This window comes from Odocoileus virginianus, chromosome 9 (assembly GCF_023699985.2).
Source record: "Odocoileus virginianus isolate 20LAN1187 ecotype Illinois chromosome 9, Ovbor_1.2, whole genome shotgun sequence".
In the NCBI taxonomy this organism is placed as follows: Eukaryota; Metazoa; Chordata; class Mammalia; order Artiodactyla; family Cervidae; genus Odocoileus; species Odocoileus virginianus.
In genome coordinates, this window is record NC_069682.1 from 49,119,385 (window position 1) to 49,146,274 (window position 26,890).

Below are 26,890 nucleotides of genomic sequence, written 5' to 3' on the forward strand. Positions count from 1 at the left end.
TCCATCATCCATTTCCAGAACTTTTTCTTCTTCCTCAGCTGAAACTCTCTACCCATTAGACACTAACTCTCCATTCTCCATTGCTTCAAGGCACTGGCAACCACCACTCTACTTTCTATTCTATGAATTTGACTAGGTTTCTCCAGAAGGCCCTCTTGTATGCAACCTTTTGGCATTCCCCAGAGGTAACCAGTGGTATGAATTCTGTTTATATAGATGAGTTTTGCATGTTTTGAACCTTATCTTACTTTGTGACTGGGAACAGACAGCATGTTCTTTTTGTACTTAGCTTGGTTAGCCATGTGCTTAGCTTGGTTAGCCATAGTGCCCATTCATCCTGTGAAGATTCATCCTGTTGTTTGTATCAATAGTTCTTGTCCTCTGTTACTTTCCACTGCTACTATACACCAGGGTTTGTCTCTCCATTCTGTCAATGGGCATTTGGCTTGTTTTCAGAGTTTGCCTATTGTGAATAAAGCCACCATGAACAGTATAATGCGTGTTTCTAGGTGGACTCATAGGTCAACCAGGAGAGGTTGCTGGGTGATAGGGTTGGCATATGTTTAAAAATTGCCAAACATTTCCCCAAATCTTTAAATCTCTCTTTAAAACAGGAAAAAATAAACTTCTATGTGGTTATTTTGAGAATATTTAATGGACCCTAAGATAAAAGAAATTCAAAGACGCTTACTCCTTGGAAGGAAAGTTATGACCAATCTAGACAGCATATTAAAAAGCAGAGACATTACTTTGCCAACAAAGGTGCGTCTAGTCAAAGCTATGGTTTTTCCAGTGGTCATGTATGGATGTGAGAGTTGGACTGTGAAGAAAGCTGAGAGCCTAAAAATTGATGCTTTTGAACTGTGATGTTGGAGAAGACTCTTGAGAGTCCCTTGGACTGCAAGGAGATCCAACCAGTCCATCCTAAAGGAGATCAGTCCTGGGTGTTCATTGGAAGGACTGATGCTGAGGCTGAAACTCCAGTACTTTGGCCACCTCATGCGAAGAGTTGACCATTGGAAAAGACCCTGATGCTGGGAGGGATTGGGGGCAGGAGGAGAAGGGGATGACAGAGGATGAGATGGCTGGATGGTATCACCGACTCCATGGACATGAGTTTGAGTAAACTCCAGGAGTTGGTGATGGACAGGGAGGCCTGGCGAGCTGCGATTCATGGGGTCGCAAAGAGTTGGACACGACTGAGCGACTGAACTGAACCTGAAGATATAAGACTTTAAGTCTGTACCTGGAACAGGGTGGGCACTCAGTAATTGTCCTTGGCCCAGCAGCGGAAGGGCGAGCACTGCCGGGAGATACCGCCCTAAATCCTTGAGCCTAGAGGCCTTTCCCACGCAGCACTCAAGGCCCACACCCTGCGCAGAGCGAGCCAACCTTGGCGCCCTTGGCCTGCATACACCTACACATCCCGATCCTGCCTTCTCAGGCCCAGAAAGGGTGTCACTTGGTTAGGCACACGAACCCTTGTGACACCCAACATTTACCGAGCACTGACTGTATGCTAGGCCCTGTGAGTCCAGGAGCGAACGACATAAAAGCCCTCAACCTTCAAATTACTCCTCGGAGGAGGGTAGATTCGCGTAGGAAGCGTTGGGACTGAGCCCGCCGCGGTTTCTACTTGGTTTCTAGCCAGACCCTAGACATCCCCCTGGAAGCTGCTCGAGAGAAAGAAGGAAAGATCATCTGTCCCTCCGATCACGCAGTAGAAAACCGCATCAGTTCCCATCCTAGGTCCAGCGCCGCCAGGCTTGCCAACGGAGGTCAAGTGTCGGCCCGCGCTGACCAGCCTCCACAGCTGGCCGCGAAGCCCCGCCCCCGCGTCTGGCCAATGGCCGCGCGGTCCCGGCCTCTCTCCTCCCTCCCAGCTAGGGAAGGTTCCCTGCAGGCGCAGCTGAAGGCAGGTCGCCGGGTCGCGGCTGCCCAAGGTAAGATCGCCGACTCAGGAGCTCGGTCCTCTGGGCTCAGGGAACACTGACGCCTTTCGGGGAGGTGGTCCGTGGCGCAGAAGCCGAGTGGGACTCGGAGTCCGCGGTGGGGCTGGGAACAGCGGGTCCTAATGCACAGCGAGGTTCGCGGCAGCGAGAGCTCCGCGTGCCGCATCCAGCACCCGGGGCTCTGGAGGTGGGTGGCGCGTGCCTCTGCCCGGGCTGGAGGGGAGGTTGGGCCGGAAGGAGATGGGCTCCGGTTACTGAGCTTCCTCCTGCCGTCCTCAGGCCCAGGGTGACCCCAGGGCGAGGCCTAACTCGGGTGCGCCAGTCTCAGCAGCAGCGCCTTTAGGGGTCGCGACCGCTGCCCTCCCCGGGTCTTGGCTGTTCTCGGCGATGAGTCGGCGATGACATCTACTCAGAACAGCCTCCTGGCCCTCAGCGGACCTGACCCTGGCCCAGGAATTCTGGATTCCGAGCCGAGGTTGTGAAGCCTCGCCCCTTCCGGGATGGGGGTGCTCTCAGAGCCTCTGGTGCCCTCCTAGCGGCGACCGTCAGGAACACTCCAGAACACTCCGCGCACAATCTTCTCTGAGACCCGGAAGGAGGTGCCAGGAAAACTTTGGAAAAAACAAAACGGACATCCTTATTTTAAGAACTCAAAAACATCTGGAAGGACCTGAGAACCGGTTCCTGTGGAGGGCAGGGCTAAAACGTCTTCAGACCTGGCCGAAAGATTTCCATTTCTCACAAGAGAAGGAACTAAATATTGCGTATTAGGCACACTCTCACTCATGACCTCTCCTCACCCAGGCAGTGCCCTTCGCCCCTCCGAGGGCTTGAAGGCAGGGGGCTGTATGAGTCTCACTTGCCACAGAGGTCTCTGTGCCCTCAAGATGTATGGTGAGACATGCAATGAGGCAGCAAGTCCTGGGTTCCAATTCTGTTAGGCCACTGGTCAGCTGGATAACTTGGCATCTCCTCTCCTCTTAGGATTATGGCAAGAATTAAATGAAAGAAATTTAGGGTGTGCCTGCCTATAGTAGACGACTGAAGTGACTTAACAGTAGCAGCTGCCTATAGTAGAGGCATGATAGCTCAGCTGGTAAAGAATCTGCCTGCAGTGCGGGAGACCTGGGTTGGGAAGATCCCCTGGAGAAGGGAAAGGCTACCCACCCCAGTATTCTGGCCTGGAGAATTCCAGTCCATGGGGTCGCAAAAAGTCGGACAGGACTGAGTGACTTTCACTTTCACTTTGCCTGTAGTAGACCTTCAGTAAGTGTGAACAAATATGAGCTTCCTTTCTTTTTGGTTGAGACTATTTCAGACATCCATACTTCCCAAACTCTATGCCTTGAGGGCTGAGGCTGGAATGCAAAAGAATGTATCACCTGACTCTCTCCTGGGGCCTCCCTGGATCCTGTGGGAGGGAAGGAGGGATCTAGTCACCACCACAGAGTTCTCTGTTCCTCTGTTGAAGGCTCAGAGGACCTCTGCCCCACCTCCCTGATCCTCTTGACTTCTGTTTTTGATTCTCGCGCCACAAGAGGTATAGCCCTTGTGGCTGGCAAAGGAAGTCATGCAGCATGCGACCATGGGGCCAGTGGGCAGCAGGTAGGCAGGACAGCTGCACCATTTCCCAAGTGGCAGGGGACTGGGAGCCTCAGCAACTTCTGGGCACTCTCTGCTTTGCAACACTGTCTCCTAGAGGTCTCACCAAGCTTGACACCCATGTTTCGACTCCAGTCTTCCCCTCTGTCTTCTACCCACTTCGCTCCCTGAAAACCCCTTTGAATATCCGATAGCATCTCAAGCTTCACTTGTTGAAAATGGAGTTCTGGAGTCTTCTCTGCACCACCGCTTCTCCCCTGGATTTTCTGGCTTGCTAAGTGACACCCTCCATCCACCCAGTGCCTAAGGAGTAATCTTTGATTCTTCCCTCTCCTTCACCTCCCATATCCACAAAATATCAGAATCCAGTCACCTGTCGCCACCTCCATGGTTATCATCCTGGCCATACCCGTCATGTATTCCCTGCTGTGACCTCCTGACTTGTCTCCCTGCTTCCAGCATGACCCCACACAGTCCGGGGTCCTTACAACCACCACAGAAGTCTTTAACATATATCAAATCCTCTCCTTTTCCTGCTTAGAACCCTCCAACGGCTCCCTCTTTGACTCCAAATAAAACACAAGGTCCTTTCCTATAATGTCCTACATTAGCAGTCCTTCCCAACCTTCTTGACCTTGATATCTGCCCCTCCCCCTCGTTTTCTAAACCTGGACAACTCCAGTCTACTTTCTATTCTTTAAACATGTCAAGCTTGTTCCCACCTTAGGACTTCTAACTTGCTGTGTCTTATGCCCAAAATACTGATCTCCTTATAGCCAAGAACCATTCAGCTCAAATGTCAATTCAAAAATGCTTCCTTCGCCACCCCAGTTCAAGAAGCATCCCCATCTTCAGGGACTGTCTCATCTGCTTTATTTTCTCTATAACCTTTATGCTATCTGAAATCGTTATTTATGTATATTTTTACTGATTTGTCTGTCCCATTCCAGTAGAATGTAAATTGGATGATGGCAGAGATCTTTTCTGTCTTATTCCTTGCAGCTCTCTCCCATGAGAAAGGCAAATAGGAAACAAGCGGGCACTTCCCAGTGCCACTTCCCACTTGGCCCAGTGGTTAAGACTCCATGCTCCCACTGTAGGGGACTCAGGTTTGATCCTAGCTGGGGAACTAAGATCCCTCATGCCGCTTGGTGCAGCAAAAGTAAATAAAATAGAATTTTTTTTTAAAAAGGGAGCAAGCAAACAAACAGATTTATAATTGAAAATTGTGGTAAGTGCTACCTAAGCAACCGGCAGCAATTGATTGTATTTGGAGTTCTTTTATGTGGTTGTTTTTTTTTTTTGCCACACCTTGTGGCATGTGAAATCTTTGTTCCCACCAGTGACCCCTGCAATGGAGGCATGGAGTCTTAACCACTGTACTGCCAGGGAAGTCCCTGGGGCATTTAAAAATTTCAGGCTTATAAGACTGAACTACTGTATTTTCAGAACAACCTCTCTGAGCCATTTTAGGGGTGAGGATAAACCTGGGAAAGGCTGATAACTTTCCTGGAGTCACACCCAGCAATGGAACTTAGCCTCATACCCTGAAAGTATGTACGTGGAAAGTTTTAATGTAATGGTGGGCCTGCAGTTATGTTCTGGGAAGAACCTGATCCCAGATCCTAAAGACCTCAGTTCTTTGCTCTTCTACAAACTAGCAAGCCCCCTTAATTCCTTGGTACTGCATTTTCTTCATGGTAAGAATAGGATAGATCCTATTATGATGTTCGGTGCCTTGTTCTTTCTCCTCCCCTATTTCTTCCCCCTCCTCCCTGTCTTCCCCTTCCCTCTCAGTATTCTCCAAAGAAGCAGCACTTCTGGGTGGTGGCCTGTTGCTATCAGCAGCTGGGGGCACATTCAGACCTGGAGATGATGAGGCAGGAGCCAGAGCTCCTCCCAAACACTGACCAACCTGAAGGGCAGACTTGGGCCCTAGGTCTTCTGAATCTGATTTTTTTTCTCCCCATCAATTTGTTTTTAAGCAAATTCATTGACGGCCTCTGATACTAAGACAGAAATAAAGTAGGACTTCCTTGGTGGTCCAGTGGTTAAGAATCTGCCTTCCAATGCAGGGCTTGTGGGTTTTATCCCTTTTCAGGGAACTAAGATCCCACATGCTGTTACTAAAACCTGACGCAGCCAAATAAGTAATAAAGTAGGATGATTAAAGAAAAAAGCAAACGTTCCAAAGAGGTGGAAAAGAAAGAATTGCCTTTTGTTCAATCCGACTCCCAACTTGGTTGCCATGTATGCTGTGTTTTCTTCCAGCCTTTATTCCTCTCAGTCCGTCCACCCTTCATGGGCCAGAGCCTTCTGCCAGTTCAGAAGCCAGACAGTGATGACGTTTGCCGAAGACAAAACTTATCATTATATCCGCCACCATCACAGCAATTTTTGCAATATTCATGTTCTGGATATTCTGCCTTACCTGTCCTGCCTCACAACAAGCGACCAGGTAAGCCAGGGCCTGACAGCCAGGCACTGACTGGGCGCAGGGTTGTGGAATTCAGAGCTTCTCCCAGGCCAGGATCAACTCCTTCCTTCTCTGTTGTCTGTATTCTGCTTCCCATTGTTGACAGTTTTCTAACCTTCAGAATGACGTGTGGCTCAGGGTGTCCTTTCCAATCCTACTGAGGTTCTTGTGTTGTTTTGGTATAGTGCTCCAAAATATAGCACTGAGATTTCTGGGCTCAGGGCCCCTTACTCGCTTTCACTGGAACATTCTCCATCTCTTGTCTTTATTCCTGCTTAGTCTCAATTCCTTTCTCCTGGTCGTGGGACCCATTCTAGCAGAGTCCCAGGGCTCAGCTTTCAGAGTTCTTGGGAGCCAGTTGGTGCTAGCCCCTTTGGCACTTGCTGTGGGCTCCTAGTGAAGTGAGCCCAGCCCCTCCCAGTTTTAGCTGTCTCCACATTGAACCCCGAGGCCCCCCTCTGCTTCCTGGATGCAGATACTGGTGGTATTTGAGTTTGTAGCTGGTACAGTTTGGCTCCTCTCTCTTGTATTTTGGTGTTTGCAGGAATACCTTATCATTTAGTTCCGCTGTAAATGTTTTCTGTGGGTTTCTGCTATCTGGTCACTTGTTTGTATGTGCTAAGCCTCAAGTTTCCTCATCAGTAGAGTAGGGATAATAAGAGCATTAAATAAGACAATTCACACAGAGCCCTGAGAAGAGAGCCTGGGACACAGTAAAGACCTATTTCATGAGTCTGGGAACTTGGGCTCAAAACTCTGGCCTTGTCCTGGGCTGTGACCCAGCTTCAGATGGCTGCCTCCATCTTGTAGCTTTCCAGGTACCTCCACTTGCAGCCGTGGGGAGGGGGTCAGGGCTACCTGACTTGGTCTGGGTGGTGGGGCTGTGTCTTTCAGGACCGGATTCGGGCCTGCTATGAGCGCTGGGGGAACCAGGGTACCCTCTGGGAACTCTTCAACAGTCTTCGGCGGAGGAACGGCTGGGTGCAGTCCTTCATCGAGGCACTGAGGGCCTGTGAGCACACTGGTCTCGCTGATGAAGTGTCCCGTGTCTACCAGAGCAACCTGCCACGTGAGCACCTGCCCTAGCCCCTCTTCTGGAACTCCTCTCTGATTCCCCTGGCCTTCGCACTCCCTCTCCCCTTACCCTATACCTGCTGTCTTCCTCTGTCACCCTCTCTCCCATCACTCCTGGGCAGTGGGCAAACCTGAGTGTAGATCCCTGCTTATTAATCTTTATCAACCCTTTGACCAAACCCCTTCATTCCCTAAACCTCAGTCTTCTCTGTAAAATGGGACTAATGGCAACATCTAGCTTGTAGGGCTGCTGTGAAAACTTCAGGATGATGGCATGTTGAGCACTTAGCGGGAGCTGGCACCTTCCACGTGCTCAGCAAATGGAGCCTCCTCTAATTTTTGTGGCTATGATGTTTGCCTCCCACACTTTTCTCACTTTTTCCTGTCTCCTCTCCCTTGGCTCACCTTCCCTCTCTCTGTTCATCTCTTCTCTCCCCGCCCCTTGACTGTCTCTCATTTCTTCCTCATGGGCTTCTTCCTTCCTTTCCCCTCATCTCTTCCCCTCCCCCTGGCTTCCCCTAGAGCCTCCTAACCACCCGCTCCCTCCAACCCCCCAGTTGCCCCGTTATCCCTCAGTCTCCCTCAATGCTCCCTGCCAAGCCAAGTACTCAGAGGGGGTCCGCTGAGGCCAGGGTCCCAGGGCTTGAGGCAGGAGGAAAACTCACACAAGACCTGTTTATATTTCAGATAGAGGCAATTCCTGACACACTGCTCAGATTCACAGCCTTAAAAATATCACCGTGTTTGCCCTTCTTTCTCCCTCCCCCCACCACTTCTTTCCTTCCTTCCTAACTCGTCTCTTCACTCGTGGAGATGAACAATTTGTGATTTCCCCAGATACAGACAGCTATGGTAGGACCAGGCATGGTTGGTGGGGGCAAAGGGAGGGGTTGAGGAAGCAGCTTTAGGTCAAGGGTCAGTTAGTGGTGAAAGCCACCCACGATGAGGAGAGAAGGCCACCGTGTCCAGAATGCCTGGGGACAGAGAATTGGTGACTGCTGATGCAGGGTGGTGAGAGGCCTCTGAGGTCCCCCCACACTCTCCCCTCCCCTGCCTCTGCCTCTCCTTGTCCTCTCCATCTCCACTCTCCCTCTAGTAGCTGCCTCCCACTTGGTGACACAGGTCTCCTCTGAGGGGTGCCTTCCACCTCAGGGTAGCTTTGGATGCTGTGGGGAAACCGATAACCATGACCTGGGAGCACCCAGGCCTCTCCTGTCCCTGAGAGTCTCCAATTCCTCCTTGACATCACTTTATCTTTATCCTTCAGGGAATCCAAACCACCCTCCAGTCCCACTGGAGCCACCATCAGTTCCTGCTGAGATTCCAAGGCCCTCCACACCTGATGTGGCCCCCAGCATCCCTGGCAACGGCTGTGCGGAGTACAAGCCAAGTTACCCTCTGCCTGTCCAGGATAGCCAGCCACCAGAGCCCCTGGGAGAGGTGCGTCCACACACCTCCTGCTTTTGTGTTCCTGTCCTCTCACTTCTGCCCACCCAGCCTTCTGGAAGCCCCCCACAGATCCTGTCTAATCTCTGCTCAGAATCCCAAGCTCTCGCATTGTGGATCTGCCCCAGACCAGCTGCCAGACTATTGACCAGGTCTTTACCACATGGCAGCCTCACCCCTCTGTCATCAGTCAGCTGTGAAGTCACAATTTTGAGGTCTTTGCAATGGTCCATGTGAGATCTCAGTTGAGCTGAGTCAAGGGATCAGGGTATGACCAGATGGGGGAGTGAGGGAGCAGCAGATGGTGGGGTAAGGGATGGATGGTTGGAGCTGTAATCATCACCAGTAAAGCCAAGTTTGGGGGAAATATGGCTGATTCTATTGGGATATGATGAATGGGCAGTGAGGTGTCCAGGAGACACCAAATCATGAACTTGAAGCCTAAGAAAGGGTCTGTGCAGTGTCTGCAGAGAGGGAGACTTTTCTTTAGGGCCAGACAGATGAATAGGGACTCCCCCATATGATGATTTTCTATGAAGTAGGTTCACAGTCACCTGTAGACAGAAGTTCTGGCAATGGCCAAAGCCGAGGTAAAGGCTTCCTTGGTTCTATGCTCTGTGGCATGGACTGTGGCCTGTAGGCGCTGTCTCAAGCATAAGTTGCCCTTTGCCAGCTTCTGGAAGAAGCGACTGCCTTATTCCTATATTCCCTCTTGCAGAATTCAGAGAAAGCCCCACAACCTTCCCATTCTGGGGCTGTCCTGGAGCCCTTGTCTGACACGGTGGCCCTCAGCACTCTGACCTCCAGTGTACATCAGGAGCGGGATACAGGACTGGGCAGTACCCACACAGCAGGTATGCACATTGCTGAGGGTGTGGATACAGGTAAAAGAAGTGAATTAGGGCCATGTTTACACTGTGCCTAAGGGACATATAAGGGATCTGCCAAGACCTAGAGGACAGTGTAAGGTGAGTAAAGGGCTGGGCCAGCTGTTGGCAGGGAGCACTGCCCCATCCCAAAGGGGTCTCCAGCTCCCAGCAAATCACTCAAACATTTCAGTCTCCAGAGGAAGTATATTCTTCATCAGCCAAGGGCCTGGACCCTCACATCAGACGTCTCAGGAGTATAATACTGTCTACTCTGATCTTTCAGGCTGGCATATTTCCTCAATTGAGTTCCATATAACATTGGTGCCCATAGCCTCCAGTGCTCATGGAACAGCCACAAGGCCCATTAGCAGTTAAAGGTTCAGAGAAGCCATCCTTAGTGTTCCATGCTCCTGTCACTTTATCCCAAGCATCCTTTTGCACGTGGCAATGACAGCTTGCTCTGGAACACCTTTTCAGGAAATACTGCTGTGGACCAGGGAGACAAAGGGCTTTGATTTCAGTATAAGTATGGACACAGGTTCCATGAGATGTTATGGTGGTAGATTTGGGGTAGGGGTGGGGTGGACATTAGAATCACTCCTGACCTTTGTCAGATGTAGGGCCTGGCATGTGTGTTTTCAGAGTTCCGTGGCAAATCCTTGTATAACTGCCTTTATGGACCATCACCACCTACTCCCTCCTGCTTCCCCCAGTTCAGGCCCTCCTCCCAGGGATGGTTTTGTCCCTGCACCTGCAAGCCCTTAGGCCTCCTAGAAGTGGGGCGCTCACTGGGCCTCTGGTGCCATATGACTGGTGTGAGCTCTTCTGCTTGAGCCATCCTGCTGCCCCTTGCCCTAGCCTATGATTGTTCCTGCTGAGAAGAAAGATGGCAGTGGGAGAAACATCCAGAATTCTACTAGTCTAAGAAGAGGTTGGAAGAGGCAGACAAGAGAAAAGAGGGTGTCCCAGGCAGGAGAAGAAAAAACAGAGAGGAAAACTAGTAATGATTTTCAGGCTCCTAAACCCTGTTAGAGGTTAGGGACTGAGGAGGGACAGGATCAAGGATTTATCTGCAACCATTAGGCCTTCAGCCCTGGAATCTGTGACTAAAGGGACTGGAGACTCCTCCATGGGTGGGAGGTTGGATGCAGTAGGAATGGTGTGAGTTGGGACAGAGAGACCCTATCCCTCTGATCCAAGGATAACGCTCCTGTGGGTTTGTGTTTCTCATTTTCTTTCACCACCTGCAGGCGTGGTCTCCAGTTCCACGTCACTCCATGGGCCTGTGTCTCCAACTGTCTCCCGTCCTACCCCCAGGGCAAGCCGCTTGCCTGGACCCTCAGTGTCAGCTCCATCTGTCAGCACCTCCTCCTCCTCCATTGGCTTGACCTCTGCAGGAGGTGCTGGTGACCAGGCTGAAGGTACCATCTGCTCCAGTGGGGCAGGGGTGCCCAACAACCCTATGACTGCCAGCACAGTACCCTCCAAGGTGCCCACCAACTCAGCATTTGGCAGCTCAGTGCCTTCCAAATTGCCCACCAGCTTGAAGTCCCCTGGTGCAGTGCCTACCAGTCTAGCACCATCCAGATTGCCCATCAACTCAGTGCGTTCTGGCATGGTGCCACCCAAAGTGCCTACTAGTGGGATACCTGACCACAGGATACCTGCAAGCACAGTGCCCAGTAAGGTGCCTACCAACACAAGGCTCAGCACCAGGAGCAGCAATAGACTCGTGAAGGTGAGTTCTTACCCTGCCTAGCAGTGATCCGAGCCTCTCTCCCCAGCCCTTCTCCAGTCTCCCTTCTGACTCCAGCCTCATCCAGGGCTACTTTTTGAGGGAATAGGGAGAACTGAGACCCAATCTCATCCAGACCTAACACCTGTTCTTTAGAATAATAATAATCAATCATTAGAGCTGTCAAGTGTGGATGCTTCAGGGAGGGTCAGGCTTGCTAGACCAATTTCACTGGTCATGGGCATTAACCCATTTAGAGCTCACAGCTCCCCTTTAAGCTCAGCAGTGTTATTTTGCAGATGAAGAAACATTCCTGTTTGCCTCAACACCTTGTTCTTCCCCACTGGGATATCTGGCTTGCCCCACCATGACCAAGGTTTTACAAACTCTAGTCCCAGCCCATCTACTCTGACCCAGTAGCCCCCAGAGTTGCCTCTGAGCCTGCTTATCTAACCCTCCTGCTGCTGTCTGCCTGGAGGGACCAAGTCCATGGCCTAACCTCTGACCCTGTGGATGCCATGGCCATCAAGCCCAAGGCAGAAAGTCAAAATAGAGTGGATCACACATGACCAAGGGCTCCCTGGGGTAGAAGTGAGCTCAGAAGCAGGCCAGTGAGTAGAGCTCTCAGCTCTGGAGAAAGTCTTACCACTGATGCTCCTGCAAGGCCTTAGTCCCCTCTTCCCCGACTGTCTTCCTGCACCATCAGTGAGTTGAATCCCCTAAAAGAAGATTGCCTTTTGGCACTGTGGGCTGGCTACTGAAGGGTTGGGGTGTCAGTTTTTGGCCTGTCCTGGGAGTGGGGCTACCCAACCTGGCTTGTCCCCTACCATCCTCAGTCCCTCTAGTTCCTCCTTTCTTCCCCAGGAGACTCCAGCATCACCAGTGCCCACAGGCGCTGCCACTGGAGGCACATCACTTTGTCCAGACAGCAGCTCTGACTGCTGGGGCTCAGAGCTGGAGCTGAGCAAGCCTAGCAGGCTGGTATCTAGGATGGACAGCCAGCCGTTCTCAGGCTGCTCCGCGGACCTCGCCATCAGCCACAGTAACTCCCTGGGAACGGGGCCTGACAATGCCCCGGAGGAGAACGAGTATGTGTCGGAAGACCCCATTAGGATCCATGAGAACCCCAGCACCTCCATCCTGGGGGACAGCCCCGGGACACACAGTACCCTGGAATTCCAGGCAGAGGATAAGTTGGAGGAAATGCCTGTGGTCAGGACCATGCCCTGGGCTCCGTGGCTCGGGATGGCCATGGCTGGGGCACTTTTAGCGCTCCTGGCTTCACTGTACCGGCGGCGCCTACCCCAGTGAAGCTCCTGGGTCTTTCTTGCCGTTCATCTTTCTCTTTCCCATGGCACATCTGCCCAAGTCACAGAGATGAGCTGTCTCGCCATCCTTGACCCTTTTTCGGGGCTGGCAGAAGCTGGGTCAGAAGGGAGGCAGGGGGCCACAGGCCTAGTCCTGGGGGGCAATATTTCTGTCCCATCTCATGCCCTTGGTGGCTGCCTCACCATCCTTGGCTTACTGGGCCCTGGGCTGCTCCTGGTGCCCCAGTCCTCACCCAGCTGGCCGTCTGGTTGTTGCCCTTAACCCGTGTGCCCTTAATCCCATCTAGGCCTTATCCCTCTTTACCCAAATGCAAGAATCAGGAGGTGCCACTGGGGACCACAGTGGGTCGGAAACCTTCCCCATCCTGCCTGGTCCCTGCAACCAATAGATGGGGTAGGGGACATTGCTCTAGCCCCCAGTGGCCCAGTAGCCCCCTGCAGAGCAACAGGGAGGCCCATCTTTAAGGACTTGGTCCCCTGTCTGTCTGATTCCCCTCCCTACCACACAAGGATGGGAGGAGATCCAGAGATTCCCATGGACCCCTGGGAAGCCTGATCAGGTGCTAGACCTGAGGAGCACCTAAAGAGCCCCTCTCCAGCCTCCTCATCCTAATCTCTGTTCTCTTCAGCTCCCTATGGGGGTTGGAGAGGGAGAACCTGCAGGATTTCAGCTCTACCTCTTTGTGGGCTGTGTGGCCTTGACAGATAATCAGACTTCTCTGATCTTGCTTACCCATGTGGACAATGAGAATTGCATCTCATCCTTCACTGAATTCTCCTGAGATTGGAGCATACAGATCTTTGTCAAGTGCCTGGTCCAAAGCAGGTGGCCTTAAATGCTCCTCTCACCTTTCCCTGCCTAGCCAGGTAGAGATGAGGGCATGAGAGGCAGAGTGCCCAGTGGGTAAGTATGCACTGTTGCAGTGTAGGGTAAGTTAGGCCCGTGTCCTGTTCTGTCTCTTACTAACTCTGTGCTCTTGGGCAAGGTGTTAATCTCTCTATGCCTCAGTTTTCTCACCTGTATAATTGGGATGAATAGTAAAATTATATAGATATACATGTCCTAGTATTGTGAGGATTAAATGAGTTTATCTATATAAACCGTAGAATGGTTCCTGGCATTTTACTTACTGAGGTTTGCATGCATGTTGGTTTTGTCAGTATTCAAATGTGGAGGGGCTGGAGCACTTGGCCACACATTTAGGAGCTGACCCAGCCCCTAGTGCCTATGCCCCTTTCATATTTGCCCCTTTGTTCCATGCATTGGGGATTGTTGGGGAGTGAGGAGGGAGACATGTCTGCTGGGGCATCTGTGCAGGGTGGGGGCCAGGGTGCCCCCCTCAGCAGCCAGGTGGATTAAAGGATATCCTTGTGAGTGCTTTCCAGGCAGCCATTGCTGGACAAGGGCCAGGCACAGGAGCCTCAGGAGTTACCTTCATTTCTGGGCCCTGCAAGGGACAGGGACTAGAGCTCTAGGGAGACATAAGAGTTAGGGGGTCACTGTGGCCCACCCCCAGGCTGTTGGTCTGCAGAGTCCTGCACCCTGCTTTGGCTACTACAGTCTTTCTTTGCACTGCCCTCAACTTCAGCAACCTAATGGCTTCTACCTCTACCTCTGAACTTACCTTCAGCCCTCTCTCCAGACCGAACCACCTGTACCTTGAAGCCAGGAATAGTCCCTAGTGAGGCTGTCTGCAACCACTCTGTGTCACCTTTACTCTTATCCAGGCTTCTGGGCTCCTTCTTCCTAGGTACTTAGGTCAGTGAACAATTCATGAACAGGTATTGGTTTTAATGTGTTACCCTCCCAAGATAGCTTTGGAAAAAAGTATCTCCAGAAAGCAGTTTGTAAACCCAAAGTAAATTGTAGGATTTCGAACAGAGTGACCACCTGTTTTGGAGAGATCCGTGGATAAGTTGTGTAGGAAACTTTCAGGGACTGCCCTGGCACTTTTCAAATGATGCTGCCCAGAAGCCCTGACTTAGCCTGCATTGTGCAGCATTCCTATTTTGGCTGCTGTCACTAAAGTGCCAACTTCAGGCAGGATTGGGATTGGCTGTTGGCAAGGAGAGGGCTTGGGGGAGTTGATGAGATGCATCAGATCTCGAGTCCTGGGTTTGGAGTGTGGTTTCAGCTGCAGGAGGTTGCATGTAGGAGGGAAACCCAGGCAGGTCACCATGGCCTGGATGATGTGAAGGGAGTGAGAAAGGACCTCTACCCCCAGACAGGGGTCTAGTCACCTATAGTTGGAGATGGGAAAGTACCCTTCACCTTAGGGTAAAAGCAGGGGTGAGGTCAGAGGGCCCTTACCTAAGGACTTAGGGCAGACTTAGCAGTAGGTATCTGCATATAAATCTCTCTCCATCTTTCTCTCTCCTGTTGAAGCATTTCCTTCAAAGCCCAAGAGTCACCACTGCTTCTCTTTCCCTGGGAAACACCTGCCAACTTTGCTTGATGACCCACTGAAGGCAGACTAATACCACATTCTCACCTTGTTTCCTTGGTTGGACATGCTCAGATTTAGTTGATTCAGGGGAATTTCTAGTCAGAGAGCAGTATGCCCTTTACTTTTTCAGGCCTTGGGTTATTCATAGTTTCTTTTATGAAATTTTTTTACTATGGAAAACTTTTAAGGACACAGAAGTATAGAAAATAGAATAATTACTTCTCCCCTCCATATGCCTGTTGTGCTATGTACTGTCGCTTCAGTCATGTCCAACTCTTGTGACCCCATGGACTGTAGCCTGCCAGGCTCCTCTGTCCATGGGATTCTCCCAGGCAAGAATACTGGAATGGATTGCTCCTCCTCCAGGGGATCTTCCCAACCCAGGGATCTAAATTGTCTCCTTCATTGAAAGGCAGGTTCTTTACTACTAGTGCCACCTGGGAAGGCCATATGCCCATTACCCAGCTTCAATAATTATGGACTCAGGACTTCCCTGGGGGGCCAGTAGTTAAAACTCCATGCTTCCGTTGCAGGGAGCATGAATTCAAACTGTGGTCGGGGAACATGCTGTGGTCATGGTGGTGGTTTAGTCACCAAGTCATGTCTGACTCTCTGCAACCCCATGAACTGTATCCTGTCAGGCTCCTCTCTCCCTGGGATTCTCCAGGCAAGAATACTGGAGTGGGTTGCCATTTCCTTCTCCATGGGATCGTCTCCACCCAGGGATCAATCCTGGGTCTCCTGCATTGCAGGTGGATTCTTTTTTTTTTTTTTTTTTCATTTATTTTTATTAGTTGGAGGCTAATTACTTTACAGTGTTGTAGTGGTTTTTGTCATACGTTGACATGAATCAGCCATGGATTTACATGTATTCCCCATCCCGATCCCTGCTCCCACCTCCCTCTCCACCCAGTTCCTCTGGGTCTTCCCAGTGCACCAGGCCCAAGCACTTGTCTCATGCATCCAGCCTGGGCTGGTGATCTGTTTCACCCTTGCAGGTGGATTCTTTACCAACTGAGTCACCAGGGAAGCCCCTACATGCCATAGGGTAAGGCCAAAAATACTTTTAAAAAATAATTATGACTCCTGTCTTGTTCATCCCTGCCTGATCCCTCATTTTTTGTACAAGTTCTTTTTGTAAGTCAGAAAGTAAAGAGTTCAGAAAGTCAAGGGAAAGACTTAGGACAGGAGGATTTTGTAGCCAAGGCCCTATTTTTAAAAATTTTTTTCCCCAAGGCATTCTCCACTTATCTTTTTAGCCTCAGTGGGTGACATCTCTTTTGAACCAGTTCAGAGTATGAGCAGCACTGGTTCGCTGTCTTAAGAGGAGAAAACCAGTTCCTTCATTGACAAGCTCCTTGAAGGTGTTTGGCTACTGCTCCTGTCCCAGAGAGGTGGGGACCAATGGGTGTGTCCAATGGCAGTTTGCCCCATTGCATTAGGGGTCTGCCCCATTGCATTAGCGGTCTGCCCCATTGCATTAGGGGTCTCCTTTAGGCTTTCACAGAGCCCTTCCACCTGGCAGAAATTCCCATCCTTGGCCAGATTCAAACTTCACAGCATGTCTTCTGATCTATAGGCGTCTCCTTGGGATGGAGTCATTCAGGCCTTAAGGTCCCTTTCTTTCTACCAGTGCACTACGGTAGTGTTCAGGATGCCTGGGCTAATCTATGCTGTGATAACTCATTATAGGTGAAAAGCACATGCTCCCTTGTGCTCCCCTTTCTTCCCTTTTTCCTACAGCCCAGGGTCATGAAGTTCACATTTGCTGCAAGGCATGGTCACTCAGCATTCCTCACTCCTGCTGCTGCTGCTGTTAATAACATCAAAAATAAAAAGGGCTACCACTTACCCCATACCTTGTTGCATGCCAGGTGCTAGGCAAAGTGCCTTGCATGTATTAACTTGTTTAGTCCTCACAATGACCCTATGAAGGGGATATAATTGTGACCCAATTTACAGCTGATCTGCAAGACTGAGAGGGAGGAAGGATCAGAGGGGACAATGCAAGGGAAAACTGGCCCCTGAGCCTGAATTGGATGTTCCCCATGCCCCTGACCCTTAGCTGATCAGGTGTCTAGAACTTGGGGCCCCATTTCAAGTGAGATTTCACACATCTCTTCCTGGCGTTCCAAGGACTGCCACCTGCAATAATAGTATAATATTCAATATATAATTTAATATAGTCCTAAGGGTTTGTGACAGTATGAATATAATCATATGTGTGTCCAGGCTTAATGGCCTGAGGCTGCATGAGGCGAGGCAGCAGGCACAAGCCTGTCCTCTGGAGGCCAGTTTGGTTTAATAGATGTTGTTAAAGGATTCCCGTGTGCCAGGTTGAAGGCCTAAATTGAGTAAGTCACTTATACCCTCCAGAGGTCAGGAGTGACTCACAAAGTATGGTGGAAACAAATAGGCTTTCATGTCATTTTTTTTTCATGTATTTACAACAAATATTTATTTTGTTCCTACTGAGTGCAGAGTATGAGGATAGGCCTTGGAGACACACAGTAATAAAGCAAAAAGCCTACCTTCAGTGCCCTCTTCTATTACTTACTGTCTTCAATTTAATTGTGAGTGGCTTAAAAGTGTGAGCAGGAGTGGGGTGGAGGGAGAGAAAAGTGTTGTTTTGATTAGTCATGTACTATTAACAGTTACAACAATGAAATCCAGGAAAGCAGTAAAACTTAGAGCCTCTAGGGACCAAGAAAAATATTAAGTATAAATTTATAGACAGCTACCAGAAAGGCTAAAATGAAAGTGTCTGACAAGATCAAGTGTTAATGAGGACCTCCCTGGTAGTCCAGTGGTTAAGAATCCACCTGCCAATGCAGGGCACATGGGTTCCATCCCCTAGTCCAGGAAGATCCCACATGCTGCAGAGCAGCTCGGCCCGTGTGCACAACAGCCCGTGCACTTAGAACCTGTGCTCCACAAGAGAAGCTACCAAGATAAGCCCGCGCACCCCAGTGAGCCCCTGCTCACAACAGCTGGAGAAAGCCTGTGCCAAGGAATGAAGACCAGCATTTAAAAAAGATCACCTGTTGATGGAAATACAGAGCAATTAAAACTCTTAAACTTTAGGAGGAATGTACGTTAGTAAAACCCTGTTGGAAAATTGGCAGTATCTACTAAAGCTAAACACATGTATAACTTATGACCCAGCAATTCTACCTTGGGTGTATCCATGACAGAAACAAGAGCTCATGTCTACCAAGATATGCGCAAGAATTTTTCTAACTGCACTGTTCATAATCGCCTCAAACTGGAACCAATCCACAAGACCTATCCATAATAGAATGTGTATATAAGTTGGGGTAAAGTCATAGAGCAGAATATTGATGCTCAGTCGCAAAGTTGGACAAGACTCTGCGACCCTATGGACTGCTGTATGCCAGGCTCCCCTGTCCTTCACCATCTCCTGGAGCTTGCTCAAACTCATATCCATTGAGTCGGTGATGCCACTCAACCATCTTATCCTCTGTTGTCCCCTTCTCCTCCTGCCTTCAGTCTTTCCCAGCATCAGGGGTCTTTTCTAATGAGTCAGTTCTTCGTATCAGGTGGCCAAAATACTGGAGCTTCAGCTTAACCCTCAGTCCTTCCAATGAATATTCAGGGTTGATTTCCTTTCCTGGTTTGATCTCCTTGCAGTCCAAGGGACTCTCAAGAGTCTTCTGCAACACCACAGTTCAAAAACATCAATTCTTCGATGCTCAGCCTTCTTTATTGTCCAACTCTCACATCCATACATAGCTACTGGAAAAACCATAGCTTTGATGATATGGACCTTTGTCAACAAAGTAATGTATCTGCTTTTTAATATACTGTCTAGGTTTGTCATAGCTTTTCTTCCAAGGAGCAAGTGTCTTTTAACAATGAGTATGAATGACAATATTGCTACACACAGCATGGGTATACCACAGACATGATACTGAGAAAAAGAAGTCAGTATATACAGAATAGAATATGTGATTCTACTCCTATAAAAAATACAGAAATAAACAAAACTGATCTATGGCATTGAAAGTTCACTTTTGTTACCTTTGATTTGGGTGTCAACTTTCATGAATACTTCGAGTTTGTGTCCAGACTCACTGTTAGAGATAATGGAGGTAAACCAAGGTCATCCAAGTGAGAATAAACAGAGGCTGTTCATTCTGAGCTTGCAAAAGCAGCTACCATCATTTGCATTTGGTAGGAAGGGAATTAAAGACAGGCAAGAACTAGGAAAACATGGTGAGTGAAAGAAAGGGAAGGCTTCAGAAGTGCTATGATTGGAGGTTTTTTGCCTGGGACACTGGAGGTTGGCAAACTAGAGGAGAGGCATTTATATGATTTGTTGAGGAGCATATTTGGCTTTCTCTGGCTGGTCCTGAATTGGAAGAGGGAAGAGGTGGTTGTAGATTGGGAAGAAGGTGGCACGCTTTAAAACCAAGACCTGATGATTCTGGGATGATTGCTGCAGAAGTGGTCTGGCTTTCCAGGCTGGTTACTGCAGAGAGTTCTATGGTCATATATGGTCTGGCCACAGTCCTTTTCTGTATTCAGTCCTCTCAGAGGGAAAGAACTGCTGGAATGGGATGGAAGTGGGCACATACACACTTTATCCAGCTCCCCATCCCTCCCTGCGGTCAGTGGTGCTGCCTGTGAGGATAAGACCAATGGCTAGAGGGCTGTGCTCCAATTCATTGCTTATCTGCGCCCACTAAAGCTGTTTTCTTTAAGGCCTAGCTTAAAGCCCAGCTCCTATTGGAAGTTTTCTTTGAATAGATCCCTCTCACTTATTTGCCTTCCTAATTATTGTGGCTTACCTCAGATTTTTCAGAGCAAATTCTCATCTTCCTGCCTGTGTTTTGAAAACTTACATGGAATATCTTCCCTTTACTTACTCAATGCTGTTTCTATAAAAACAGCAACAAAACCAAAATACCCCCTCAACCCCACAGCTTTTTATTGAAGTAAAATAGACATGCTGAAAAGGGTACTCAGAGACAGAAGGGAGGCGGTGGGGGAAGCAGCCAGAAGGGTGGTGGTGGAGAGAGAAAATGGGGGGGAGGGTGTTGAGAAATATGAAGAAGGGAAGGAGCCCTGTGTTCTAGTTTTGGGTCCTTCTGGCATCTCTTTCCTCCCTGGAAACTGTGAGGCTAGACCAGGTGATGTCAAATTCTCTCTCCTCCAGAGCTCAGTCCCATCAGCCCTTGAGTGTCCTTGGCACAGCCAGGCTGTCCTGGCTTCTTCCACTGTTGTGTCCCCCTTCCCCATCCCCAGGTGCCATTGCCATACTGTCTGAATCGCAGACTTCCTAGCAATCAGACGCTGTTTGCTATTTAATCAATTTACTTGTATTTAACATAAGAAGAAAGAAAAATCCTTTTGTTATCACATGCAGCTGAAAATGAGCTTCTTGCAGGAGGCCTGTCCAAAGGAATCAGAAAAGAGAGAAACTGTGGTAATTACTGAAAGAATGCTTTTTTTCCCTACTTGCTGTCAGGACAATGTCTTTAGAATTATGGGCACATGTTTGCAGAAATTCAGCTATTATTATCTCTATGACTTAAGATCCTTTAACATTTTCTTTATTCAAGTCCACAGTTCTGAGGATCTACCCTGGTCAGATATCTGCTTCAAGCGAGGCTTCTGCAGTGAATGTAATCAGAACTTTCAATCTGGAGGGCTTGTTCAGGACCCCACCCCTGTCTCCGTCCTGTCTTCACTTTCAAGAATCTCTCCTCAAGAGACAAGCACCTCAGTTCCCCACATGTGACCCTCACCTTCTGGCCTCAGTAGACTCCTTCCTTCCCACCCAGTGCAGACTGGGGGTGAATGGGGTCAGTCTTCCCTCAGAATTTTCACCTTCCTTACAATCTAGTGTCTTTATTTATTTATTTCTATTTAATATTAAGTCCATGCTGCTGCTGCTAAGTTGCGTCAGTCGTGTCCGAAGAGTGTATTTATTTTGGCTGTGCTGGGTCTTCGTGGCTGCACGCGGGCTTTCTTTAGTTATGAGTAGGGGGCTACTCTTGAGTTGCAGTGAGTGGGCTTCTCACTGCGGTGGCTTCTCTTGTTGCAGAGCATGGGCTCCAGGTGCTCGGGCTTCAGTAGTGCAGCCCAAGGGCTCAGTAGTTGTGTGGTGCACGGGCTTAGTCGCTCTGCAGCATGTGGCATGTGGGATCTTCCTGGACCAGCCATTAAACTTGTGTATCTGCATTGGCAGGTGGATTCTTAAACACTGGACCACCAGGAGAGTCCCATAATCCAGTCTCTTTAAATCATCTTCTAATTACACAGGTAATACATGAATATGTGCTCACAGTAAAAAATTAAAATTACAGAGAGTTCCCTGGTAGCCTCGTGGATCCCAGCTTTTCACGGCCATGGCCTGGTTTCAGTCTCTGGTTAGGGAGCTAAGATTCCACAAGCATACGGCTTGGCCAAAATATAAATAAATAAAGAATAAAAAAATAAAATTCCATAGCTAGAGAAAGACTAATACCATATGATATCACTTATATGTAGAATCTAAAATAAAATTTATATATGAAATAGTAGATGCAAACTATTACATGTAGAATGGATAAGCAACAAGGTCCTACTGTATTGCATAGGAAACTATATTCAGTATCTTGGGATAAACCATAATAGAAAAGGATATAAAAAGAATGTATATATGTGTATAAGTGAGTCACTTTGCTGTACAGAAGAAATGAACACATTGTAAATCAACTATATTTCAATTTTAAAAAGTGAGATAAAAATTTCCAAATTATACTGAGTTATATAGGCCAGAGTTTCTCAAACTTCAGTAGAGATACAGATCCTTTGGGGATCTTCTTAAAAGCAAGTGCTGACTCATTGTGTCACTGCATTTCTAAAGAAGACTTTTTTGACTTAGGACAAAAGAGCAACAATTGATAATGTCCTTCGATCCCTTGCAATTCTGTTTTCTTTTTGAGGGGATTGATAGACATCACTTCTGGCCTCTGTCTTGTACTTCTGTGCCATTTGGTAGCCCTGATTTAATCCCATCTTTGGCCTGGGGCTGGGGATGCTCTCTGAAGTCCTTTTCATAGCGGTTGGGATGCAGGGCCTTCTGGCCTGTGGCCTTCACTACAGCTCCCGGTAGTGCTCCACAAACTATTGTTACCAAACTTAATGAGTCTTTGTTGAGTTGAATTTAGCTCATGCAAGGATCAAAACAATTTGGTCATTGTTTCAGTTGGTTGAGGGCCCTCTGATTCTGGATTTTTCTCCACCTTGTGTAGGATAAGCCACCAAATCACTAATGAAGTGGAGAAGAGGGCAAAGCCAGAGCCCCCCACACAATGCTACTCAAGACCATTGATCAACTGACCTCGTCATTTATTGATTAAGCAACACTCTACTTTCCCTACTCATCTAAAAGCTAAGAGTATACATAACACAGGCACTATGGAGGTGTACTCATTAACTAATGCTGCAAGAGAAATTATTCCAAAACTTTATAGCTTAAAACAACACATTTAGTATCTCAGATTCTGTGGGTTAAGATTTCAGGTGCAGGTTTGCTGGGTCCTCTGGCTCAGGGTCTCTTACAAGGCTGCAGTCAAGGTGCTGGCCAGGGCTGCAGCTATCTCAAGGCTCAGTTTGGGGAGGATCACTTCCAAGCTTACTCATGTGGTTGTTGCAGGGTTTAGTTCCTCACTGAATTGTTGCTCTGAGGGCTGCACTTCCTTTTTGGCTGTTGACCAGAGGTGGTGCTCAGTCCCTTACCACATGGGTTGATCCATTATTATTGTTCAATCTCTCAGTCATGTCCGACTCTTTGCAACTCCCTGGACTGCAGCAAGCCAGGCTTCCCTGTCCTCAGTCATCTCCTGGAGCTTGCTCAAACTCATGTCCATTGAGTCGGTGATGCCATCAACCATCTCATCCTCTGTCATGCTCTTCTGTCTTCAGTCTTTCCCAGCATTAGGGTCTTTTCTAATGAGTCAGCTCTTTGCATCAGGAAGCCAAAGTATTAGAACTTCAGCTTCAGCATCAGTCCTTCCAATGAATATTCAGGACTGATTTCCTTGAGGATTGACTGGTTTGATCTCCTTGCAGTCCAAGGGACTCTCAAGAGTCTTCTCCAACGCCACAGTTCAAAAGCATCAATTCTTTGGCGCTCAGCTTTCTTTATGGTCCAATTCTCACATCCTTATATGACCATAGCTTTGACTCGATGGACCTTTGTCCACAAAGTAATGTCTCTGCTTTTTAATATGCTGTCTAGGTTTGCTTCCAAGAAGCAAGCATCTTTTAATTTCATGACTGCAGTCACCATCTGCAATGATTTTGGAGCCCAAGAAAATAAAGTCTGTCACTATTTCCCCATCTATTTGCCATGAAGTGATGGGACCGGATGCCATGATCTTAGTTTTCTGAATGTTGAATTTTAAGCCAGCTTTTTCACTCTTCTCTTTCACTTTCATCAAGAGGCTCTTTAGTTCCTCTTCACTTTCTGCCAGGAGGATGGTGTCATCTGCATTTCTAAGGTTATTGATATTTCTCCCAGCAATCTTGATTCCAGCTTGTGCTTCATCCAGCTCAGCATTTTGCATGATGTACTCTGCATATGTTAAATAAGCAGGGTGACAATATACAGCTTTGGTGTACTCCTTTCCCAATTTTGAACCAGTCTGTTGTTCCATGTCCAGTTCTAACTGTTGCTTCTTGACCTGCATACAGGTTTTGCAGGAAGCAGGTAAGGTGGTTCCTCCGGTATTCCCATCTCTTTAAGCATTTTCCAGTTTGTTGTTATCCATACAATCAAATGCTTTAGTGTAGTCAATGAAGCAGAAATAGATGTTTTTCTGGAATTCTCTTGCTTTCTCTGTGATCCAGTGGATGTTGGCGATTTGATCTCTGGTTCCTCTGTCTTTCTAAATGCAACTTGTACATCTGGAAGTTCTCGGTTCATGTACTTTGGAAGCCTAGCTTGGAGAGTTTTGAGCATTACTTTGCTAGCATGTGAAATGAGTACAAATATGCAGTAGTTTGATCATTCTTTGGGATTGGAGTAAAATCTGACCTTTTCCGGTCCTGTGGCCACTGCTGAGTTTTCCAAATTTGCTGGCATATGGAGTGCAGCACTTTAACAGCATTATCTTTTAGGATTTGAAGTAGCTCAGCTGGAATTCCATCACCTCCACTAGCTTTGTTTGTAGTGATGCTTCCTAAGGCCCACTTGACTTCGAACTCCAAGATATCTGGCTCTAGGTGAGTGATCATGCCATCATGTTTATCTGGGTCATGAAGATCTTTTTTGTGTTGTTCTTCTGTGTATTTTTGCCACCTCTTCTTAATATCTTCTGCTTCTGTTATGTGCTGTAGGGTGGCATGTAACATGGTAGCTTGCTTCATTAGAGCAAGCAAGATGAAGTTTAAATCTCTAAAAATAGAATCAAAATGGAAAAAAAATGGACTCAGTTATATATTGAGTTGTTGGCTGAACTACACAGAAAGAAATTATTTCAAATGGCTTTAAACCACAATTTACTTTTTCATTCCTAGTAGAAGGCATTCTGAGAACAGAAAGGACTGCATAAAAATCTTAAACAGTATTTAGTAATTACATTGTTGATAATATTGATATTTTTACTCTGAAACTATTATCTATGTATATAAAGATAAAGCAAATAAGTAGTGAATGTTGTTAAGTCCTTTGATTTTCAGGTTAAAATAAAAGAAATTAAATAAAAGCTCTGTAACCTTAAAAGTGAATGCAAATTAGTATAAATCCATGATATATTTTTCTCTTTAAAATTTTCTAGCTCTATCCATCAAGATGGCCTAGAAAAAATGAACAGCCCAGTAGCAATGCTCACTCTGAGTGTCCAAATTATAGCTTTTAAATACCATGTTCCATTGAAAGGAACAATTACTCCTTGGAGAAATGGTTGATTCAAGGTCTGGACTAAAAATTTAGAGTTGAGGTTGGAACTTCTTGTCATACCGGGAAGCAAGGAAGCTGTTTAAGACTACTAGAGTCACTTTTTTTGTTTGCTTTTTAAGTTTTTAAAATTAATTTAAAAATTTTTGGCCATGTCATATGGCATATGGGATCATAGTTCCCTGACAAAGGGTCAAACTCATGACCCCTGCAAAGGAAGTTTGGAGTCCCAACCACTGAACAACCAGGGAAGTGTCTAGAGTCATGTTTACATGACCAAGGAGTCAATCTAAAGGCAAATATGGATTGGTTTGAACTCAAAAGGGAGAGTGACTCTAATGTATTGAAATTCATCAAATACGTTTTAAAAAGGCACAAGTTCACAATAATACTTAAAATAATTCATTGGTCACCTCTAGAAAATGCTAGAAAATAAATTAATTCCAAAATACCATGTTCATGGTCAATAAAAGGAAAGAATCAATCCTGCATTTTCCATATAAGTTGTACTTCAGGATACCATAGAGTTGATAAAGGAAGTTTCTTGTTTATAAGATAATTCCAGTTAATCAAAGGCAGAAGAGACAACAGAATTAAAATATCACAATTTTGTAGCCCTTAATCAAATAACATATATCACCATTAGGCAGTATCACCAACAGGTAATAGGTAAAACCAGTAGGTAGAAAGCTGGGATGGAGAACTTTATAATGGATGGACCAGTCTGATGATCCCTGAACCAACTGACCAATCCAAAAAAGATCGTAGGGGCTTCCTCACTGATCTAGTGGCTAAGATTCCATGCTCCTAATGCAGGGGGCACGGGTTCAATCCCTGGTCAGGGAACTAGGTCCCTCATGCCCTAAATAAGACCCAGTGCAGCCCCAAAATTAAACATTTAGTATATGTACTGCTGAAGCAAGCGGTAAATAAATATATTTTAAAAAAGAGATAGTGATGCAAAGTAGTTAATGTTATGAACTAGAATTTTTCTCTTCTCCTGATGAGATGAATAGGAAGTAAATAGCTCCACCTATGTGGAATTATTTTAAAGAAAGCAAACCTAAATCTAATCAAACCTCTAGCTTTATCAGATTATAAGAAATATAGGGGAGAGAACAACAGGATAAATTACAAAAATTCAGTCATCAAAATCTTGTATGTGGAAGCTCTTTAAACAAACAACCCAGTTTCTTCAATAAATAAAATGCAAAGGAAAAATAGAGGGAAAACCTATAGGTTAAAAAAGATTAAGAGATGAAATAATCAGATGCAATATGTTGGCCTTATTTGTAAACTAATTTGAGCAAAACAATTGTTTAAACAAAGACTGACAATAATGTAAGTTTAAACACTGACTGTAGTTAATGATATTGGAAAATATTAATTTTTTGTGTTATAATGTGCTCTGTGAAAGTGTTAAAAAACAGTCTTTATCCTTTAAGAGTATCCATAAGAGTAGTTATGATGAAGGAATTCTGTGGCAATTCTAGTGGACAGGTTAGGACCTAGTGCTTTGGGGCCCAGTTTCAATCCCTAATTGGGGACCTAAGATCTCATAAGCTGCAACATGCAGCCAAAAAGAAAATAGAGTATTTATGATGAAGTGATGTGTCTTGGGTTTACTTCAAAATAATCCACGCAGGCATAGAAGGGGTGAGGGCAAAGATGAAACAAGAAAGACTATGAATTGAATATTGTTGAAGTTGCATGATAGGAAGTAAGTGTTCATGATGTTTGACTTTTGTACAGTTTTGACATTTTCCAGAATAAAATCTTAAGTGTTAATCACTCAGTCGTGTTTGACTCTTTGTGACCCCATAGACTGTAGCCCACTTGGTTACTCTGTCCATGGAATTCTTCAGGCAAGGATATTGGAGTGGGCAGCCATTCCCTTCTCTAGGAGATATTCTCAACCTAGATATCGAACCCGGGTCTTGAGCATTAGCAGGTGGACTCTTTAATGTCTGAGTACCAAGAACCCACATTTTTCTTGTGTCCTGACAGCATGACTTCCCAAATCAATTTGCTGAAACCAGAGAGCCATGTTC

General features: G+C 47.2%; 1 protein-coding gene across 3 annotated transcripts; it reads left to right on the forward strand.

Moving 5' to 3' along the window:
• The first annotated feature begins 1,637 nt into the window (after positions 1-1,637).
• On the forward strand, positions 1,638-26,630 carry MAVS (mitochondrial antiviral signaling protein). 3 transcript variants are annotated; one of them, XM_070472376.1, is made up of 7 exons: positions 1,638-1,943; positions 5,826-6,012; positions 6,925-7,099; positions 8,372-8,544; positions 9,269-9,404; positions 10,670-11,157; positions 20,515-26,630. In XM_070472376.1, the coding sequence occupies exons 2-7, from the start codon at positions 5,896-5,898 to the stop codon at positions 21,181-21,183; spliced, it is 1,758 nt and encodes a 585-aa protein (XP_070328477.1). In that variant the 5' UTR covers positions 1,638-1,943; positions 5,826-5,895; the 3' UTR covers positions 21,184-26,630. The 3 variants fall into 3 exon arrangements, with proteins under 3 accessions (XP_070328477.1, XP_020732716.2, XP_020732715.2); XM_020877057.2 differs by lacking the exon at positions 20,515-26,630 and adding an exon at positions 12,022-13,591 and having other exon boundaries at positions 1,649-1,943; XM_020877056.2 differs by lacking the exon at positions 20,515-26,630 and adding an exon at positions 12,019-13,591 and having other exon boundaries at positions 1,842-1,943.
• Positions 26,631-26,890: the final 260 nt, after the last annotated feature.

Coding starts and splice junctions, on each gene's coding strand:
- MAVS (XM_070472376.1), top strand. CDS start 5,896: ATGACGTTTGCCGAAGACAAAACTTATCATTATATCCGCCACCATCAC. Junction 6,013..6,924: donor GCCTCACAACAAGCGACCAG/GTAAGCCAGGGC, acceptor TGTGTCTTTCAG/GACCGGATTCGGGCCTGCTA. Junction 8,545..9,268: donor CACCAGAGCCCCTGGGAGAG/GTGCGTCCACAC, acceptor TCCCTCTTGCAG/AATTCAGAGAAAGCCCCACA.